General features: G+C 38.9%; 1 protein-coding gene across 1 annotated transcript in view; it reads right to left on the bottom strand.

Moving 5' to 3' along the window:
• The window catches only part of LOC126252312 (uncharacterized), a 107,282-nt gene extending 83,455 nt beyond the window's left edge, over window positions 1-23,827 (bottom strand). The window contains exon 1 of the mRNA XM_049953196.1: window positions 23,781-23,827. Within this exon, the coding sequence (XP_049809153.1) occupies window positions 23,781-23,795 (15 nt within the window). The 5' untranslated portion in view covers window positions 23,796-23,827. The remainder of the gene's footprint in view (window positions 1-23,780) is intronic.
• Between the last annotated feature and the right edge of the window lie 41 nt (window positions 23,828-23,868).

Below are 23,868 nucleotides of genomic sequence, written 5' to 3'. Positions count from 1 at the left end.
TGGGCCATTGCAAAGAGTTATGATTAAAATACGGGGAACAACGTCAGATAACTCAATATATTCACTTTCATACAGTACAAAGCACCTTCTATCATGCACAATCAGTCTGAAGCACCCTTCTCCACACATCATGGTATATAGTATCCTCTACCATGCAGTGTCATACGAAACATCTTTGCCACCATCTGTGACACAGGATGGTATGAAGGACTCTGCGCCAAAAAAAATCAATACAAAGCAACCTCTTCCACATACCTAACATTGGTGTGAATCACCCTCTGCAATGTAACTTGGCACAAAGCACCCTCTGTCACACAACAATTAAATATTGGTACGAAGCATTATGTGCTACGCAAAATCGGTAAGATGCACTCTCTGCCACACAACATTGGTACGCGGCTCCCTCTGCCATGCAACATTGAATGAAGCATTCTCCAGCATGCAACATTGGTAGAGTACACACTCTGTCATTTAAAAGAGGTACGCAGCACCCTCTTCCTTGCAACATCAGTATGAAGCACCCTCTGCCATGCATCATTGGCACTGCATGCTGGCACAGATATTGGCCTTTTGCTTGTATGGATGATTCCACTGGAGTTCTACCAATCACCACTATGTGGCAAATAGTATCATTTTCATAGCAACTGGAGCCAATTTGCAAGAAATATTTACAATTTACATGCAGAAACTTTCCTCATGAATCATTCTATCTATTACTGAAAACTGTATCACAATACCTACATTAGCTCCTGAGATTAGGCTGAAAATACAGACAGAAATCGTGCTGGGAGACACTAAACATGTATAGAATATAAGAAGAAGTTGGTGCAATATCATGGGGAAACTCAATTAATGTTACAAGGTTATTAACACTGTAGGGAAAAATCACCTGAAATACATTTTGTTTATTGTTACCAATGTTAATGTATATGATCCCACTTCAGTCACCAATGGTAATGTATATGGTCAAGGAAGGGGGGAGAAGGTTGTTACATCTGCATTGTGATGACAGTATGCAGAGGGTCGAGCAGTCAGGATTTGGGAGTGGGCAGCCAGTGCTGCCATTAAATGACAAAACAGGAAATTAGGTACAATAAAGAGGATATATTTCAATGTACAGTGTACTAGTGTCACACTTAGGGTCGGAAGTTAACAGTTACTCTGCCTTCCAAAAAGACGTTTGTTCTGCTCAAGGTCTGGATTACAAGACAGAGAGGCAACTGTGTTCTGCACCGCAGAACACTCCAGCATCTACACATGTGACCTGTATCCCATGCACGCTATTGGCTAAAACCAATGGCGTGAATTCGCTAGCAGTTTCAGCAGAGGTCTGAGGGTGTCTCTTGTCAGCAGCTTTAACTGGACAGAAATGCCTTGGTTTTGAAAGACAGGCAACTTGTGTTATGTAGGTACAGTGTAAGATACTCTGGAAGAAAACTTGTAAAGATTTCACTGGGCCTTTGAAATAAATTTTTTAATCAATTCCCCTAAAATATTCCTTGACTGGCTGCCACCCTGTACATTCCTTCCCCCTTCCAGAGAAGTGGTGACAAACATTGTTTACAAAATGGTGTCAGTCACTCCCTGGAAAGACGGGTTGCCCTAGTAGGGTCCTTAATATTATGGGAGCGATCTGTTACAATATTTCATATACCATAGTGTAAGCAGGAGGAGACTAACATATAATCATGTTCATCAAATTTCATGAGTTAAGAAAATAGTAAAATATTAACTATTCAAATTACAATACAATATCTCCTAGAATGGTTGAAATCATCACTGTCCATACAATCAGATCTTAAAACATACAATGTTAAAATCATACCAGAAAGCTTCACAAAAGAGAAATAAACTATTTTGGTTTCCATTAGGTTCAGGGAAAAAAATCTATTATTATCTGCTGTTGAAGTACAAACTCATTGTCATAGGGAGTAGATGTTGGCCGAACTGAATCAGCACTGATCTTTTAATGATTTACAGGCGTTGTTTGTATTATTTGGCAAATATTAATCTCATTGCTAGATAGTGGAACTAATACCAAAAATAAAATGCATCAACAACATGAGAGAATACTCAGTTCTAGGATAATCAAAGTATTTGGGTAAACAACATAATAAATCAACTTAATGCAATTGTTAGCATCTGACTTGGGTAAAAACTGGGTGAAGTACATTTAAAAAGAGTGATAACAAACGTAAAATTGTGATATATCCACCACATATTAGTTACGGGGCAATAGTTGTGCAAAGTTTCACAGGCTACAAAATATTAACACATTTTAGTAGAATGCAGTTAGCAAGCTGAAGAGATGATGTTCCATAAATCACATGAAAATCTTTAACCACATTAACTCATCTTACAATACAAGGTACAAAAGTTTTCTTGTAAAATACTGGACTTATGGATGAATTCAGGGGATAACAAAGGCTACACATCAAAACCCATGACTATCTATTACCAAAATGCTACCTTCTCACAGTAAAGTACCTTAAATCACTTCATAAAGCAATCATCCTTCAAAACATGGCATACTGGAATAAATATGAACACACAGAAAGCGAAGAAGACAATGAAATATTACACCTAGGTCAAAATTACTCACTAGTTTCAACTGTAAAAATAGTGACAGAGTAGCCAGAGCATCTGATGTGCTGTCACTACCTTAACTTGAATACATCATTTAACATTATCCTCATCCTATTCATAAAACTTCACATAAAAAAGGGAAAGAATCCATTGAGTTTATAATCAGTTCACAAACTACGAAAAGATTCAGAGCTAGAATGTGGTTCTGTGGGACAGAGGCGTACGCATTGTATGTAAACAAACTTCTGACTGACGGGAGAAGAGCACAAGGCTTGTCCGGCAGGGAAGGAGAGATATGTATGTGACGTCGACAAACTTAAATGGAGCTTCTCTCTAGTTGGGTGATGGAGAGGGGGTATTATCTGCGGCGTAAAGCTCGTCTTGCGGGAGGGAAAAGAGCAGAGAGGCATGTGCAAGGGATGAGGAATGGCGATAGGAGGGAGGGAATATGTCTACGTAGCACTGGCTGCTGACAAGGGTGCAGATGAAGGCGAGGCTCATCGTGCAGTGTCAGTGAAGTATAGGTGAAAGAGATAGGTAGGCAATCAATTTATGAAAGCGAAAACTGAAAGAATAACCTGATCAGCTGGGCACGGCAGTAACCGCACTGTGTAAGGCACATGGCCGTGGAGGAGGGAGGTACAAAGTAATGGTTGAGGTTGGAATGAACAAACAAGCGACTCAGAGCAAGGGTAGTAATCCAGCGCAATGCATGGGCGAGGGAGGAACTGTGCTCCGTCTGCATAGGGGCAATTTTGTCTCGTGGGAGTTAATTACTACAAAATTCCCAAAAAAGGGTGAGCTAAAAAAGAAAAAGGGGGAGGGGGGTACGAACTACTACAACATCATACAATAAAAACTTTTATTCATTAGTGTGGAAGTCTCTTGCTAACTATATTTACAAGAAGATAACACATAACTGCGCTTGGGAGATGACGTCATGTCATGGGTGCTAATCATCAACAATTTAGTGCTTATTTCAGCAGGTGCTTCAATCTTATTACGTCATGGATTAGAGGGAAGGTATATGGTATGGTACTATTCTTCGGAGGAGGCTTGGAAATGCAGAGCCCCACCAAACTCAATGGCGGTGCACAGGAAGAAACCCCATAATGGCGTGCTTTGTTATTGCGATGTGTTTCCGCTTTGCATTCCATCAGCTGGAGGTCTCTTGCTTCCAAATTCCCCTCAGAGTTATAATCTGATCAGCGGCATGAGAATGAAAAACTCACAATCATTTTTTAATCTTAGGCAGCTTGAAAGAAAACAGGGAAATAAATGCTTCTAAAACGACAGTAGACTTAGCTCATCTGCAAAGCAGTGGAGCATTAGTTCCACAAGTAAGATGAAAATCCAAAGTATCAAAATCTATTGAACAATAAAAGACAAATAGAATAGACACCGCAAGGAGTAGCTCCACATTCTAGGTTTGACAACAAAATAAAACGTTCAATGACGTACGCTTGTAAAAAGTAGCCCCTTGTATACTAACAAGCAGAATAAGAAGTACTTTGAAAAAATATGTAAATAGTGTTAAGCAAACCATTTTATTTGCAATCTGACAATTTTGTTAATCAATGACATATTCAGAAAAATGTATTATTGTGTTGTGTGTCAAGAATTGTAACCTGTTTTTGAACAAATGAAATGAATCATTCGGTGCTGAATAAAGTATTATTATTATTATTATTTCTTTACTTTCTCAGACGTTAAGTCTGGTTGAGAATGGAAAGTGACACGGACCTTGATCAAGCGTCACTTCCTATTAACTGTACGGTATGTGTTATATTGCATTTAGGAACTTTCGGGTAATTGAACATGTATCAATAATTACAGATTTCTGTAGTTGTATATATGTGTTTGGATGTAGCTGTATTGCATTGATGTACTGGTGGATATTGTGTGGTATGACTCCTGTAGTTGATACTATAATTGGTATGATGTCAACTTTATCCTGATGCCACATGTCTTTGACTTCCTGAGCCAGTTGGATGTATTTTTCAATTTTTTCTCCTGTTTTCTTTTGTATATTTGTTGTATTGGGTATGGATATTTCGATTAGTTGTGTTAATTTCTTCTTTTTATTGGTGAGTATGATGTCAGGTTTGTTATGTGGCGTTGTTTTATCTGTTATAATGGTTCTGTTCCAGTATAATTTGTATTCATCATTCTCCAGTACATTTTGTGGTGCATACTTGTATGTAGGAACTTGTTGTTTTAAAAGTTTATGTTGTAAGGCAAGCTGTTGATGTATTATTTTTGCGACATTGTCATGTCTTCTGGGGTATTCTGTATTTGCTAGTATTGTACATCCGCTTGTGATGTGATCTACTGTTTCTATTTGTTGTTTACAAAGTCTGCATTTATTATTATTATTATTATTATTATTATTATTATTATTATCATCATCATCATCATCATCATCTGCATCCACATCTACATTTATACCATGCAAGCCACCCAACGGTGTGTGGCAGAGGGCACTTTTCGTGCCACTGTCATTACCTCCCTTTCCTGTTCCAGTCGCGTATGGTTTTCGGGAAGAACGACTGCCGGAAAGCCTCCGTGCGCGCTTGAATCTCTATAATTTTACATTCGTGATCTCCTAGGGAGATATAAGTTGGGGGAAGCAATATATTCGATACCTCATCCAGAAACGCACCCTCTCGAAACCTGGACAGCAAGCTACACCACGATGCAGAGTGCCTCTCTTGCAGAGTCTGCCACTTGGGTTTGCTAAAAATCTCCTTAACACTATCATGCTTACCAAATAACCCTGTGATGAAACACGCCACTATTCTTCGGATCTTCTCTATCTCCTCTGTCAACCCAACCTGGTACGGATCCCACACTGACGAGCAATACTCAAGTATAGGTCGAACGAGTGTTTTGTAAGCCACCTCCTTTGTTGATGGACTACATTTTCCAAGGACTCTCCCAATGAATTTCAACCTGGCACCCGCCTTACCAACAATTAATTTTATATGATAATTCCACTTCAAATCGTTCTGTACACATACTCCAGATACTTTACAGAAGTAACTGCTACCAGTGTTTGTTCTGCTATCATATAATCATACAATAAAGGATCCTTCTTTCTATGTACTTGCAATACATTGCATTTGTCTATGTTAAGGGTCAGTTGCCACTCGCTGCACCAAGTGCCTATCCGCTGCAGATCTTCCTGCATTTCGCTGCAATTTTCTAATGTTGCAACTTCTCTGTATACTACAGCATCATCATCATCATCATCATCATCATCATTATCATCATCGTCAACCCCATCAGATGGGTGCCTGAAATTTTCTAAGATTTGTGTAATCAAATACATCCCTGGATTTATCTGAGCAGATGTTATTCTCATCCTTTCCTGTGACCACGTTCCAGTGCATTTACATTGTATACACAGGTGACTAATACTCCAGGATTGCTTCCCATAGCAAATATTAAATGGAATTCTTGCCAACTTCACAAAAGTCGGGCTTAGCCCCTGATGACAATGATGTAGGCAGTCATCAGAAGCTTGAGATTTTATCCACGTTTGATGCAGCAAGGTAACTGAGACCTTTTTAGCCAAGAATCCATCATGGAAGACACTGTCGGATAATCTGTATCTGCTTAGTGATATCTATTTTAGCATCAAATTTTTAGTCAATAACAGTAAATACCTATTGATGAATATAAGAGAAAAATGAAGACTTTAAGTTCAGTAGCTCATATGTTGGTCCTGTTACTTGTGATACAAGAAATAGTAGAGCAACATAGGAAAGTGACACCAAGGAAGTATTTGATGTGTCCGACAGCATGAAACACATTGAATAACTGGGCTCCTAACTGGACAAGAACAGGTACTCTTTATTAGGAGCAGTACAACACAGAAAACACACAAGATTTCTGAAGATAGCATAATTAGGCTACAATGACATTTGTCAATTCTTGGTTCAGTTACAAGTACAAATAATACTTTGCAAGTAACTGTCCAGTTCTCAAGCGAGGTTCAGGGAGAGACAAGACTTAGCAAGCAGCAGTAATTCATTAGTGAGTTATGAGAAGAAATAACATTTAGCAAGTAAGTTCACTGAATACACATGGACTTGGCTGATAGCCAGGTCAACGTTAGAACTACTATCAGATGCTACTGTGGGGTAGCTCATGCTTTGTTGGATAAGCCACATGGGTGTAGTAGGCATAAAGCTCAGAGGGAGAGCACTTGCTCTGATTTACGAGCCACATGGGCACACCTAGAGTAAAGCCCAGAGTGTATACAGAGCATTTGCTTGTGTTCCAATGGATGGGCTGCTGAGTGGAGTCAGTGTTAGGCCCAGAGCATAAGTGAATGCTGATCTACCAGACACTGCCAAGTAGGCAGGCAGATGGATACCTGCATAAAGCACATGATTTGATGGTACACCACAGTTGCTGAAGTGCACTCTGCTGGTAGCAAGGCTGTTTCCTCTTGTGGGGGCTACTGGCTGGTTCTGACAGATGAATGGAGTATGGGAATCCACTGGCTGCAGATGTATGTATAGTAGCCTAAATGGCTGTGGACGTGGCAGTAATGGAGCTTTTGCAGCATTGGTGCGAAATTATTTTTCAGATGCTCAATTATATACTTCCTCAAAGTGAACTTTATGAAGAGACAATCAGCAGGCCACTAAAATATTCATCTTCATTGTTCTCATCACAAATGAAAGGAGGATACAGTGTATCACTATTGTTTGGTATCCTCCATACTGTTCCACATATACTTTGTGCTAAAACAGTCTGTACGATTCTGTATGTGTCCAGGTTTTTCTAATTTTACAATAGTAGTCTTGTGCAGTATATAATGCGTTACTAAATATTTGTAACGCCCAACAGCAGTGATTCATATGAATGAAATATGGCAAAATGGTGCTGTGACAAACAATACACTGGCAGTGTGATATGGGCATTGCACAAAATATGGTACCATGTATTTCTACCATGAGGTACTATGGTGGTATATTTGTTGCCGAGATGGCTGCATCAATACAACTACAGTATATCAATGAGACTTGGTATATAACACCGATGGCTTTTGTGGTAATTGACATTAACAGCGTATGTTGTACATGACACCGTTCCCAAGTGCTGCAGGTAATGCATGCTGCAACATGGTGAATTCTTCATACAGAAAAAGAAGGCAACATGTCGATCACGTACGGTCATGAAAATGGCATTGGACATAAATCGCCATGCTTGTATCAAGAACATTTTTAAACAGATAGCCAAAATCACACGTGAAATTTGCTGCAGTTTATGATCAAGTGGATAGGGTGAAGTTAGATGTAGAGATAATTCAAATGGCACTGAGCACTATGGGACTTAACTGCTGAGGTCATCAGTCCCCTAGAACTTAGAACTACTTAAACCTAACTAACCTAAGGACATCACACACATCCATGCCCAAGGCAGGATTCGAACCTGCGACCGTAGCAGTCGTGCGATTCCGGACTGAAGCGCCTAGAACCGCTCGGCCACTGCGGCCGGCTAGTGATAATTAGTGAAGTTTGACTAGTGATAATTAGTGAAGTTCAACTAGTGATAATTAGTGAAGTTCGATGACAGGAGGGACAGGACTTCTTGTCAGGTGAGTACAGGGTAATACAAAATCAAATAGGGGTAATGCTGGTAGCTACTATGAACAGCATAATGGATGCATTATCATAGCCAAGATAGACATGAAGTCAATGCCCAACACAGTTGTTCAAGTTTACATGCCAACTAGCTCCCCTGATAATGAAGACATTAAAAGAATGAATGATGGTATAAAGGAAATTACTCAGATAGTTAAGGGAGATGAAAATTTAATTGTGATGGGTGATTGGAACTTGGTAGTAGGAAAAGTAAGAAAAGGAAAAATAGTAGAACACAGACTGTAGAAAAGGAGTGAAAGAGGAAGCTGCGTGGTAGAATTCTGTACAGAGCATAATTTAATCATAAAGGAAGGGATCAGCTGGTAGGACACATTCTGAGGTGTCAAGGAACACATTGGGGGTTAAAAATTGTAGAGGGAGACAAAGGCTTGAATGCAGTAAGCTGTAGTTATGCAGAGATGAAGACACTTGCAACTGCTGGACTAGCAAGGAGAACTGCATCAAACCATGCTTCGGACTGAAGAGCATATCAAAAACATAAGTACGCACATGCACATAAATCATGTGGTTGGTGGTTTGTTATACACGACTATGACCTGTACCCATACCAACTCACAGGGTAAAGAGATTAAGCAATGCTGACTTCCTGCCACAGCTAAAAATTCTGTTATGGGTTCCTTTACACGGCCACTAACACAGTGATGTTTCTGATATAAGTCTTGTTTAGTGACGAAGACACATATGGATAAAATGGCATCATGAACATCACAAATATAAGACTAACATTGGGCAGGCAGTAACACTGTGGTATGGCTGTTGCTGATAGGTACACTGACTTGGATTCAACGTGCAGTATGCCATTATCCACAATTGCCTGACCAGCCGATCCCATGACTTGATGGGCTAGCTTACTTCCCTTCTTGAATGTTATGTCTGTGATACTGAAAATGTAATGCTTAGTATTTGACCATACCATGTGGTTCATGCATGATAAGAACTGAGCACACTTCAGATGGATTTTTGTTTTAGGACACCACCTCCCCAAGATGGTGGTCCATGTGTTAAGATCCAGTTCATTGGCCTGCCCAGTCATCTGATCTTAATCCAATGGATTACGCTACTCCAGTTATGATATCAGTAACTATTATGCCTCTGCAGGAGCCAAAATGAACTAGTGACTTCAGTTGTTCATGTATAGGCCTTACCATGCCACATTCATTGGTGCTCAGACACTTGAAGCATCTTCTGTGGTACGGTACTGTACATTATGAACACTAAATTGTACAGCCAAATTAAGTAACAGTTATTTGCAACATATGTGTTCTATAGATATTTTGTCCTGTTTTGGTTCCATGAATCACTCCTTTGATGTGAGAGTCAACATGCCTAGGCCACAATGAATGTGTGTCATAGAAGATAGTATATAAATACTGTCTAGATATTCGACTGACACATCATGTGGGGAATGGGGATAGCTGCTGTTTTCAGAAACTTAGACAAAGGGAAGATTGGACTGCAAATTTCATTTAGTGTTTGTATACAGATCAGCCAGACCATTATGATCACTGACTTACAAAACACTCCAGGCGATGGCAGCATCACGTGGCGAGGAATGACTGCTAGTCAGACATACACACAGTGCATATAGTATCAATGAGCATGCTGTCTGTGTGTAGAAAGGGGAAGCAGAGTGAACCATTTTAGTTTGACTGAGGGCAGATTGTGATGGCCCGAAGGCTCGGCACAATTTGTTGAGTGTTTGAATAATACTGTTGTGAGTGTCTTCAACATGCGACGAAACCAGGGTGAAACCATGTCCACATGTCATGGGATTGGTCAGCCACCGCTCCTTACAGATATCGGACGTCATAGGCTGGGCAGTCTGGTAAAACAGGACAGAACTAACATCAGACTGTAATGCTGAGCAGTGTAGAAGTTTGTCTGAACACTCCTAATGATGGCCTCCTTAGCTGACAACCCTTGCATGTGCCGGAATTAACACAACAACATTGACAACTATGACTGAAATGGGCACGTGACCATCAGCATAGTGACAGAGCATTGCATGATCTGATGAATCCCGATACCTTCTTCATCATGCCAATGGGAGTGCGTGAATCTGTCACCTTCCAGGGGACTAGCTCCTTGAAACCTGTACTGTGGATGGAGAGAAGCTAGCAGAGGCTCCATTATGCTCTGAGGAACATTCATGTGGGCATCCATGGGTCCAGTGGAACTTGTGCAAGGCATGATGGCCAAAGAGTATCGTACATTGGTTGCAGACCACATACACCCCTTCATGACGATCATGTTTTCTGATGGCAGTGGCATTTTTCTCTGAGATAATGTGCCATGTCACAAAGTCAGGATTATGATGGGGTGGTTCGAAGAACACAGAGGCGAGTTCCAATCAATGTGCTGGCCACCAACTCATCACATCTGAACTGGATCAAACGCATCTGGGATGTGGTTGAACATGGTGTCAGAGCCCATCGACCCCCCTATAATTTAACAGAATTAGTGACTTGTCTGTACAGACACGGTGCCAACTCCCTCCAGTGACATACCAAGGCCTCATTGCTTTCATGCCATGATGCGTTGTCACTGTTATCCATGGCAAAGGTGGACATATTAGCTATTAGGCAGGTGGTCATAATGTTCTGGCTGATTGTATGGTGCTGTTGTTACTGTATCTCAAAAGTGGGTGAAAAATAGTTATACTGCTATTAGATGCATATTCATGTCTCATGTTGCAGGCTTCATGTTTAGGGGAAAACTGTTCAGAACACAGCATTGCAAATGCCTCAAGGTAAGTGGTGGAACTGTGAACAAAGGCTTTATATTTGGGAAGAGTGGGGTTCAAATTCTTGTCTGACCAGCCACATGATGGCATTCTAATATTTCCCTGATTTGTAAACAATAATCTTTCTTCTTTTTTTTTTATTGTAAATGGGGTTTGAAAGTAGAAGAGACATACCTTTGCCTTTGTTGACCTTACCATTGTCAGTTGTGATTGCAGTTAACAAAGGTGGTGAATCATACTGTTACATCACACTGTGCCTGTTTAAAATGTACAATGAGAGATATTTGTAGGCCACTGCTGAAACTAGATGCAGATTTATTAAGCAAAAAGGGACAGGGCACCTGCGGCCTCCAAGGACCCAGGTTGTTGCAAAAGGCAAAATGAAACTATGGGATGTACCTGGTTGTGTAGTGATTACTAAAACTGCTCTAGCCTTAGTTTCCCACTGTCAGTTTACGGCAGATAGAATGAACTTTATCAGCAGTCTCTGGTGTAATCTTTTGACCTTTACACCTTAACAAAGAAAGTGTTTATAAGACTAGACACTTAATTGAAAACTGATTCCTCCAGTTAGTGTTTCTGTCACCATCTGTTGTGTATTCTTGCTGCTGTCTCACACAAAGCAATTTTTTAAGAGATTACTTCATTTGCTTTTATTCTTTGTATAATGTAAAACAAAAATGTTTGAACATAGCTTGAGGGATTTAAAAGTATTTGAAAACTGCATAATCTCATAGTGATGCATGAAACAGAAATAACAATGTAGTGTACTGTATCTTGCATATTTTTCTTGGTCAAGACTGAGTGACTTTTCCTTGCACCTTTTATCTCTCTATAACAGTGCTATATGTTCCCGTGGAGCACAGTATTACAAAAATTAGAGTTGTCATCTATTCCTTTTTGCATCGCAGTGGGCTTGCTTTGCTTGTCAGTGTTTAGTAACTATTGTTCTAATGTTCTCTTTGTATATACACATGGCAGGAGAATGGGTAGCATTGAGAGACAAAATATTGAAGGCAGCAGAGGACCAAGAAGGTAAAAAGGCGAGGGCTAACAGAAATCCTTAGGTAACACAAGAGATATTGAATTTAATCAATGTGAGGATAAAATATAGAAATGCAATAAATGAGGCAGGAGAAACGAATACAAATGTCTAAAAAATTAGATCGACAGGAAGTGCAAAATGGCTAAGCAGGAAAGCCTAGAGGACAAATGTAAGGATGTAGAAGCAAATATCGCGAGGGGTAAGGTAGATGCTGCCTACAGGAAAACTGAAGAGACCTTTCGAGAAAAGGGAACCACTTGTATGAATATCAACAGTTCAGATGGAAAACCAGTCCTAAGCAAAGAAGGGAAAGCAGAAAGGTGGAAGGAATATATAGAGGGTATATACAAGGGAGATGTCCATGAGGGCAATATTATGGAAATGGAAGAGGATGTAGATGAACATGAGAAGGGAGATATGATACTGCGTGAAGAATTTGATGAAGCACTGAAAGACTTAAGTCAAAACAAGGTCCCGGGAGTAGACAACATTCCGTTAGAGCTAATGATAGCCTTGGGAGAGCCAGCCATGAAAAAACTTTTCCATCTGGTGAGCAAGATGTATGAAACAGGTGAAATAACCACAGACTTCAAGAAGAATACAGTAATTCCAATTCCAAAGAGAGCAGATGCTGACAGATGTGAAAATCACTGTGCAAGATAAATTCTTTACAGAAAAATGGAAAAACTGGTAGAAGCCGACCTAGGGGAAGATCAGTTTGGATTCTGAAGAAATGTAGGAACACACAAGGTAATACTGCCCCTATGACTTCTCAAAGAAGATGGGTTACGGAAAGACAGGTCTACATCTACATATATAGCATTTGTGGACGTAGAGAAAGATTTTGACAATGTTGACTGAAAGACTCTTTTTCAAATTCTAAAGGTGGTATGGATAAAACAAAGGGAGCAAAAGGCTATTTACAATTTGTACAGAAACCAGATGGTAGTTATAAGAGTCAAGGGGCATGAAAGGGAAGCAGTGGTTGAGAAGAGAATGAGACAGGGTTGTAGCCTACCCCTGATATTATCCAATCTGTATATTGAGCAAGCACAAAAGGAAACAAAAGAAAAATTTGGAGTAGGAATTAAAATCCATGGAGATGAAATAAAAACTCTGAGGTTTGCCAATGACACTGTAATTCTGTCAGAGTCAGCAATGGACCTGGAAGAGCAGTTGAATGGAATGGCCAGCAAAGGACCTGGAAGAGCAGTTGAATGGAATGGCCAGTGTCTTGAAAGGAGGATACAGGATATACACCAACAAAAACAAAATGAGGATTACGGAATGTAGTTAAATTAAATCAGGTGACACTGAGGGAATTAGATTACGAAATGAGTTTTGCTACTTGAGAAGCTAAATAACTGATGATGATCAAAGTAGGGAGGATGTAAAATGTAGACTTGCAATGGCAAGTAAAGTGTCTCTGAAGAAGAGAAAGTTGTTTACATCAAGTACAGATTTAAGTATCAGGAAGTCCTTTCTGAAAGTATTTGTATGGAATGTAGCTATGTATGGATATGAAACATGGGCGATAAACAGTTTAAACAAGAAGGGAAATAGAAACTTCTGAGATGTGGTGCTACAGAAGAATTCTGAAGATTAGATGGGTAGATCACATAACTAATGGCAAGGTAGTGATTAGAATTGGGGAGAAGAGAAATTTGTGGGACAACCTAACAAGAAGAAGGGATCATTTGTGGGAAACGCTCTGAGGCATCAAGGGATCACCAATTTAGTATCGGAGGGAAGTATTGGGGGAGGAGGGGGGGGGGGGGGGTGAGATCATAGAGGGAGACCAAGAGATGAATACAGTAAGCAGATTCAGATGGATGTAGGTTGCAGTAGCTACTTGGATATGAATAGGCTTGCACAGGACTAAAGACAATAACAACAACATCATTAGAGACCAAGTACAAGCTAGGATTGGACAAGGATGGGGCACAAAAGTGATCCAATCCTGCCCAATGAAGCTTCTCTAGTATTGGTATCAACAGAGTCAGGGGAACTATGGATAATCTTTATAACTAAGCTGGCTTCCTCAGAGAATTTTATTTATAATATTGTCTTGGGTTATCTACTGAGGGCAGTGTCGTCTTGAAGCAATGTTTCAAAAAGTTTTCTACTTATTTTCCTCGAGGAAAACTTAGATCTAGGTGGGCAGTTGGGATCTTGAGCACTGACCCTCTCAAATGAGAGGTGGTGGTTCTTCATAGATTTATTTCTTCTCTTAGTATCTCTTCTTGCTGTAACTTACGCACACTCAAATTTTCTGTTACTGTAGCACCACATCTGAAACATTTCGCCAAAGTTTCACTTATGTAAGTGCTTTGCACCAAATGCATAATCTTGGGAACTTTGTTTCTCAATCCTGTATCAGTATCTCATAGTAGCAAAACTCTTTAGTTGAAGAATTTTTTTTTGTCTATGTCAATTTGCTTCAATGGACACCAATGTTTTAGCCATCCTGTATAATCTCCTAAGTGGCAGATAAGTGTTTCTTTTATTTGGACTTAATCTAAATTCTGTGCCCCGTTGGTTGCCCATTCCAATCGACTGTGTTCCTAATTATTAAGTACTTTCAAATGATTCTTAGCATAAGTGTCTGTTCTCTTTCCACTTTCTTCCGATGCTGGAACTTTTATTAACGCCTTCCATTATCTTTTTGACATGTAAGTTAAACATCATGAGTAATAAAGCTACAAATTTGCTTCGTATATGCCCATCCTTATTTATGTTTCCTCTAATTCAATTTAGATGAGTAGATGATCTAGCAGGCCATGTGATAACTCTGTACTGTAAAAATAAGCTTATGATCCAACTCCAGTGACCTCAAAATCAGAGACATTAAAATTCAACCATTCTTTCTTTGTGACAAACATAAATTTTAAGACAAACTTTTAGTTTTTACATCTTTCTTGCATGTACTTGTTTTTTTATGTCTTCTCTGCACCCCACCATTATTCTTGTCAATATTTTCAGTATCCTTACTCTACATTACATTATTTGAAGCCTAAGGTAGAACCTCAAATGACATGAAGGTCTGCTGGTGTTAGTTTTCCTTCCAATACTAAATTCAAGTTTAGAATCACTTCTGCAGGACTTTTAGCTTCCCCAAAGTTAAACTTATCTTTGTCTCATGATTATATTCTTTGATGTATTATTGTAGCATGAAAATTATAAGTCTGCAATGTTAAGAAGAATGCGCAAAGATCCTCACATTTGTTCACTTATGTTGTGGACTGGCAAGACAGCCAATCCACAATGGACGGGAGACCGAAAGGCACGCGTTTAAGCTCACGCAGACTGGCGTGAGGTCTGGAACAGGTAAAGTAATTATACTATCAAGAAAAGTACGTAGCTGCTGGAATACTTAACTTTAATCCATAATTGGTGAACATCGCTCTGACGGTACATGCATCACAAGATAAACAGGAATTGACAATGGCGCCTTGCTAGGTCGTAGCAAATGACGTAGCTGAAGGCTATGCTAACTATCGTCTCGGCTAATGAGAGCGTAATTTGTCAGTGAACCATTGCTAGCAAAGTCGGCTGTACAACTGGGGCGAGTGCTAGGAAGTCTCTCTAGACCTGCCGTGTGGCGGCGCTCGGTCTGCAATCACTGACAGTGGCGACATGCGGGTCCGACGTATACTACCGGACCGCGGCCGATTTAAAGGTTACCACCTAGCAAGTGTGGTGTCTGGCGGTGACACCACAACGTATACCTTTTTGTGATTTCATAATATTTTTCTGGGAATTTGTTATGTCTTGTGTTTCCTAGTTTTGAACACAGCTCAACTAACTTCTAGTTCTTGTAAGTCTCAGTAATTTTAGTGTTCTCTGAATGTCTCTTATCAACTCCTGCTGACTAATTTTACTTCATATTATTCTGAATTCTTACCAGGTATGGAAAGAGTCTTTTACTCATTGCAAAACAGGTGTTAAAATGATTATATGTACCTGTTGTGTTGGCAGAAGAGCCAACACCTTGTTACTATTCGAGGCCGAAATGCACGCGTTTAGCTCACGCAGGCTGGCGTGAGGAGGGAAGGACTATACTGACATGAGGCCTGGAACATGACAAGGAATTAGAATTCAGAAAGCGGACGTAGCTAGTTTCATACTTAACTTTAATCCATTAATGATGTACGTCACTCTTGACGGTACATGATTCACAATATTATCTGTTCAGAATAGTAACTGAATATGGCGCCTTGCTAGGTCGTAGCAAATGACGTAGCTGAAGGCTATGCTAAACTGTCGTCTCTGCAAATGAGAGCGTATGCAGGCAGTGAACCATCGCTAGCAAAGTCGGCTGTACAACTGGGGCGAGTGCTAGGGAGTCTCTCTAGACTAGACCTGCCGTGTGGTGGTGCTCGATCTGCCATCACTGATAGTGGCGACACGCGGGTCCGACGTATACTAACTGACCACAGCCAATTTAAAGGCTACCACCTAGCAAGTGTGGTGTCTGGCAGTGACACCACAGTACCAAAGCTAAAACTCTTTTCTGAAGCAGAATTCAAATACTTATACCTATCTTTCACATCCAGTTACATTATCTGAACACAGTGATCACACTTCTGCATTATCCACAGTGGTAATCAGCAAAGTAAAGCCACTATTAATGATGTGAAGAATAACTTTGTAAACTATTTCCCTCACTTCATCTTTTGTGGTGGTGCAGACATTGTCCATATTGTAAGCAATGTAATGAAAAATTAAAATTATATTTTAAAAATAAAAGTGATAATAAAGAACAAATAATATCAGTGATATCAACAACAATGATGACTGCCAATATCTGAATAAACTGAAGAAAAGGGAAAACAAAATTATTTGTTTAAGCCAGAAGACAACTACCTGTCATTTCAAAGTATCCGCAGTCACACTGTCATTACATTACCATTCCGATAAATGAGTATGCCCTTGACCACTTGTGTGATTAACTTTTAGTTTCCAAACTTAGAGCTTCACCTTGCATTGTACGACTTTACAAGAGTAAAATATATACTATACACAATTGCTTGACACTTTATACAGTGAACAGTTTTTTTGAAATACAGGTGTTGAAAATTATTAAAATAAAAATGGAATGTCCCATGGTCCGCTGCAGCTGCATTTTTTTCCGGTCACTTATAAACCCACACAACTGGTTTTGCAACTATATGAGTTGCATCTTCTGGTGCAAATATCTGTACTGAGACATCCTAAAATACTGAATGACTAGATAAACAAAGAAGAAAATATTATGTATCAAGCTAGGAAACTAGTGTGGCTCACATATGCCCCACAAAAACAGGCTTATATATACACAATAAATGCAACTTGTAAGTTCATACCAAAAGAAAGTACTTACAAATGCTATGTCACAGGTTACAGAATGCTGCAGTGTAACAATTAGAGTGAGTACATAATTATTTCAGCACCTTTCAAGTGATTAAAAAAACTATCATGATTAAAAAGACCATTGTCCATAATGAAAGTCATGCTGACACAAAATAATGGAATTAGGAATCAGAAATGATCCTTAATTAAAGATCAGTGGAACAGCAACTCAAATGAAAAACAGATGGGGACCATCTCAATGAGGCTGATCTTAGTTAAGTCGCAAACTGTACACATTGCAATTAAAATACGTTCTTGTCGGTGTGTGTCAAACAACAAAATTCCACTCATAGATGTTGTTCAGATAAGTACTGGTCCCTGTAGTGACTGAAGAATTAAATAACATTAGTGATGAAAACTAGTAATTTTAATACATCGAAACCTACTGAAAATTATTTTAATTGTTATTTTGGTTGGGGGCGGGGGGGGGGGGGGGGGGGGGCATCAGTGACCAAAAGGAAGAAGCGTATGCCGCCAATCAAACTAACCAAAAGCCAACAGTCTCACGTGTATTGGTGACCAAGACAGTGGCTGACAACATAAACTATGAGAGTCCCACGTGTTGTCTATGTGTGTGCTAGAGCTGCCGCCTGGGTACTGAGACGATGACAGAAACTGAACTAACACAGGCAACACGGAAAATAAGAAAGCACAACGCTAAACTATTAGATTCGTCTCTCTGCATTGCATAAAACTGAATCTGAATAACCCTAAAGAACCGAGACTAATAGCTTGTGTGGGACCTAAGTCCTCAATAGAGCATTAGGGTCACACTTTCTTATTTTACATGTTGTTCAATTTCCGTCACTGTCCCAGTACCTGGATGGCAGCCACAGCACATGCTTAGACAACACACGACTAGTAGCTTATATCAGCTGGTGTGTTGGTGGCAAACACACATGAGCATGTCGCCTTTTGGTAACTTTGATCACCGGCATATGCTTCTTCCTTTCCATCAGTGATGGCCCCCAAATAACAGTTAAAATAATTTTCAGTAGTTTTGAGAGATTTAAAATTACTAGTTTTCGTCGCAAACATTATTTCACTCTTCAGTTACTACTGGGCCCAGTACTTATGTGGGGGGCTTTTTGCTGCTTGACATAGGCCGACGAGAGCGTATTTTAGTCTGAATGTGTATATTTTGCAACTTAGGTCAGTCTAGGTTTTTGGCAACTGATCCACGTCACATGGGGATGGCCCCATCTATTTTTCATTTGAGTTACTGTTTTTTTAATTAAGGTTCACTTCTGATTCCTAATTCTATTCTTTTGTTTTACACGACTTTCATCATGGACAATGGTTTTTTTTAATCATGTGACAAAGGTTTTTTATCAACTGAGGAGTGCTGAAATCATTACCTCGTTATGCCAATTCTTACACTGCGGCATTTTGTAACCTATGACACAGCATTTGTAAGTACTTTTCTTTTGGTATGAACTTACAAGTTGCATTTATTGAGCATATTTAAGCTTGTTCTTGTGGTATGTGATCCACACCACTTTCCTAGCTTGATACATAATATTTTCCATGTTTGGTTAGTCATTCAGTATTTTAGTATGTGTCCGACAACTACATTAATTTTTAAAAATTACTTTGTACAGGTTTTTGGACCAGAAGAAGATGCAACTCATAAAAAGCTGTGAAACCAACTGTGTGGATTTATAAGTGACCTGAAAAAATACAACTACAATGGACCATTGGAGATATCATTCAGCTTTATTTTAATAATTTTCAACATCTGTTTTTCAAAAAAACTGTTCACTGCATGAAGTCTTAAGAAATCATATATTTAGCTGTTGTTGCCCCTGTTTTAACATTACCTGTAAAAAATGTATTTCTCACAATGTAGCTTCTATGTATTGCTCATTTAAAGTTCTCGTAAATATATTTACTTTTTATGTATGATAATTTCAAGAGTTCAAACACTTTCAAAGCTGTGCTTTCCTTGTAACTTCTGTGTGGTATCCTTTTCCCCCTCATGATTGTTGTATATGTTATGGTGGCTGCAGGGGGCTGGGAGGGAGGGAGTGAGTGAGTGTGCTTCGTGAGTGTCTGTATTAACAGTAAAGGGGGGGTGGGGGGAGAAGCTAGAAAGATAGTACAATTTTCTTATCTTTTAATTGTGTGTGTCTATGGGGTCATTCTATGTGAAAGGACGCTTCATAATAAAAAATAAAGTTTAAAAGATCTTAAAGTGTTGCATATCTTTCTGTATGCCAATAGGTCAAGGAAGCAGAAACTAATCCCAGTTTTCATTACATCCTGGCCTGAAAGGTGTAAAACAGTCACAAACTTACTCTTGGTGTCAGGGAAAAAAATTGTAAAATTTAATGCGAAATGTTGGCAGCCCTACAGACTAGTGTCTTTGAAGTTCAATGTCCGTGTGTTGTGCATATACTCTCTGGGTAATTGTGAAGCTGTAACAGTGGTTTTACATTTATAATACAGGTAAATAAGCTCTGAATCTTTTTAAAAAAACAGATTTTCTGTCACACCTGCAGCACAGATACAGACACTTACTTGTTTATCAGTTTACTTTCATGTAAAGTTGAAAGTTTGTAAAAGTGAGGTTAGTTACATGGGCTACAACTTTGAATTATAATATTTTTTTGTAGGAACACTCTATCATGTCAAGAAACGCGTTTCGGGTGTGACATGTCAAAGTGTTAGAGCTGTTACCATGATACCAGAACTTTGTAACAAGGAAATTTTACTGTAACAACAGACACAGTTATTGTTATTGTTGACATTATTGTTGTGATTGTTGTTATTACCAATCAGCTGAAAGTATTATTCTTGTAATTTATTATAGGACAAGCATGTCATTCACTGAAAGGTGCCGCAAGTTTAGGGAAAAACTGAAGCAATCTCCAATTCAGTATCAGGCAATGTTAGAAAAGGAACGTAAAAGCGATAAGTTACAGAGAGAAAAAAATAAAGCTGCCTTGCAGGATGATCAAAAGAAACTTAAACATATGCAACATAGGGAAAGACAAAGGAGGCATCGAGAAAAGAATAAAATTTCTGCTCAAACTCCCACTTCATCTTGCATTTTGTCACCCTCTAAATCATATAGTTCCAAAAGATCACTTGGGAAGGTGGTAAACAAGGTGAATAAAAGCTTACAATGCAGCCCAAGGAAACAAAAGGATGTAGTGGCAAAGCTGTTTAATGATGAGCTGCCTGAAGTTGCAAATAAACTTAAAAAAGATATGTACAAGAAATGGAGTAAATTTCTCAGTGCAGTTACAGAAAATAAAATTAAGAACTTCTACCTTCGTGACGACATAAGCTGAAAAGAACCAGGATGAAAAGATGTGGTTAGCATCAAGAACCCTGAAACTGGAGAACCAGAACAGAAACAGAAGTGCTATATGATGACAACATCTGAAGCATATGAGATATGAACAATTTATTCTTGAATATCCAGAGTGTCAGATAAAAAAATCAAAATTCTTCTCTCTTCGACCCCCTTTTGTATACCCTGTATCATTTATGCCACATAATGTGCGTATTTGTCGATACCACACAAACATACAGTATTTGGTTTAAAGCGTTGCAAGAGAAACTAATACATTTCCAAGTAGAGCACAAGATTTAGTTAGCATTCTTGTTTGTGACACAGAAAATAATAAGTGTATGTCCAGTGCCTCCGAAAAGTGTAACACTTTAAATGCAAAGGGCCTTGTTGATGAAGAAGTACTGAACAATGAGCTTGAATGGACTCAATGGAAAGATGTTGAAGGTCACCCTCAGTGTATAGAAACAGTTAGGATAGTTTTGAATGTCATTAAAGAAATACAAAAACAGCTTCTGGGATTCAAACTGCACTGTTATGTTAAGAAGAAGCAATCAAAGTACTTTGAGGATGCAAAAGTAAATTTCAGTAATCACGATTTGGTTTTGCAGGTTGACTATGCTGAAAATTATACTTCTGTTTGTCAGGATGAGATCCAGAGTGCTCACTGGCACCAACAGCAGACAACTATATTTACTGCTGTGGCCTGGATTAAAGATGGCACCGTACACAGCTATGCCATTGTTAGCGATGACTTGTCCTACAAGAAATATTCAGTTTGGACAATACTTAAGCTGCTTTTTCAGGACCTAAAGAGACAATTTCCTTATCTTCAAAGAGTCAAGATTTTTTCCGATGGATGCACAGCGCAATTCAAGAATCGCTTCACATTATTAAATGTTACATATTTACAAGCTGACTTCGGCATTACTGGTGACTGGAGTTTTTTTTGCCAGTTCTCACGGTAAAAGTGCAGTTGATGGCATTGGTGGTACCGTGAAAAGAACAGTGTGTAGAACTGTAAAATCACGGAGTGTTACTATTAACACTCCTTATGATTTTTTACAAGTCCGTCAAGCAGAAACTGAAAGGAATTACAGCCCTCTACTTATCATCTGAAGAAATTAATTCAGCAATGGCTTTGTTGGATAATCGTTGGAAAGGCGTACAGCCTATTCCAGGATTGCACAAACTCCACTGCATTATAGCAGTTAAAGAGGGAGTTATAAGGGTTTCTGCTACATATGCCCAAGAGATTACAACAGTGATATCTTCATAACCATGAAAATGCACACAATTCGATGTGTTGTGTTGATAGTGAAGAATCCTTGAAACTTACTATAGGAGACTTTGTACTGTCAGAGTTGACTGTCACTGGAAAGTCCTGTTTGAAAAAGAAATACTTTGCAGAAGTTCTTCAAGTTGATGAACAAGCTGAGCAGGTCTTGCTGAAGTATATGCAACCCAGTGGGAAATGCTGGATTTGGCCCACAGAAGAAGGCATATCTTGGGAAAATATTTCAGTATCTCCCAGAAAGTAAATCCACCCAAGCTGCTGAGTAACATGAGAATTTGTTTTTTAGTAGTATTGAAATAGGCCTAGTTCTCTCTCGTTTAAGTTTTTATCATTTTAACATAATAATTAAAGTATTTTCTTAGTGTTTTGTTTTAAATTTCACTCAATAATATTGATGTATCTGTGTGTCACACCCACAACATGAAGGAAAAAAATATGTTGTCTACTGGAAGTGTCTGTGACTAAAATTTGTCGTATCTTGTATGTCATTACTCCTTCCTTCACTGTGTAAAAAATTATCAACCATCCTGATTCAGAGAAGATGAAATAACTAAAGAACACAGCTATGTGCAAATGAAGGGTAAAGTTCTGTCACACCCGCAGGTTGAGTTTAAAATTAAGAGCTAAAATTTATACAGGAACTTAACAACATGCTATTCTATTCACTAAATTAAAGTTAGCCTTACTCTATGACACCTGAAGTACAAATAAATATAACTTTACGCATGAAAAATGTGACAAAATGTCACACACGCACCAGTGGAATGACCCTATGGCACCTATCACATGTTGGCCCGTGGGCAATTACCTTTTAGTGCTTTCATTCTTGTGGTTATTTTATTACTACAATAAAACTTACCTTTTTTTACAAGCTCTACTGCTTTTCTACCCTTAAAAGTTCCCTGTTTATATTATTGTTACAGTTAGAAGCCCATTTTATCATATGTTCTGCTTTGATGTGTGTTTGAATCTCTGTTTAAACCAGTCTCAATTGCTTGCAATTCTCAGCACGTGTTTTCTGCTCGACAGGAGACGTGTAATTTTTCCTATCTACTCATACTGCCCTTCAGGAGCTAGTAATACGTTTCCACTAAAATGCATTTTAATTTCTGTCCCATTTGCCTTTAGGATAATTTAATTTTGTTACTGTCAAAGTAATGGAATGGTCCAAGAACAGAATACTTAGTTACAACTAAGGAGGAATAGGGGTTAACACCAATGAGGTAATAAGAAACTGATCACACCTTTCAGTTTGCTACAGCAAATTTCTAGGAACCATGGAAAATCTGTGCATGGTTTGACAGGCACGAGTTTGAAGCATTTTTTCCGAATGCAAATGTGCAAACTCATTCACAGATGTCCGAGATAAGGAATGCTTTCCCAGGTTGTATGTCAGTAAATAATAAACACTTTTGCCGATAACATACAGAACTGAAGAAAAATAACTGACAACACAGAAACATGAAACTGAAGGTAGTGAAAGGATGAGCTATTTCTGTGTATTCAGACTGCCTGTTTTTAGTTTCTAAACATCAAATATTATTCACCCCATTCTCTGCAATGTGTGAAAAGTAAGAAATGAAAAAAGGATTCTGATGCAATATATACGGTAGTATCAACAAGACTACAACAGTTCACTTTTATAACTTCGATTATGCAACGAAATATTATCTATCTGCTCTTTACTGGTACTCTGAGAAATTCTAAATTATTAACAGAGTTTGCATGAGAATACATCGCACCTCTGTACTGTACATACACCGCTAATTTGCTAACGAGGGTTGGGTGGTATGAAGACTGCTTGTATTTCCGTTTAATAGGTTGCTTTGT

The sequence above is a fragment of the Schistocerca nitens genome, chromosome 4 (assembly GCF_023898315.1).
Source record: "Schistocerca nitens isolate TAMUIC-IGC-003100 chromosome 4, iqSchNite1.1, whole genome shotgun sequence".
NCBI classification, from domain to species: Eukaryota; Metazoa; Arthropoda; class Insecta; order Orthoptera; family Acrididae; genus Schistocerca; species Schistocerca nitens.
This window is presented reverse-complemented; position numbering and strand designations above follow the sequence as displayed.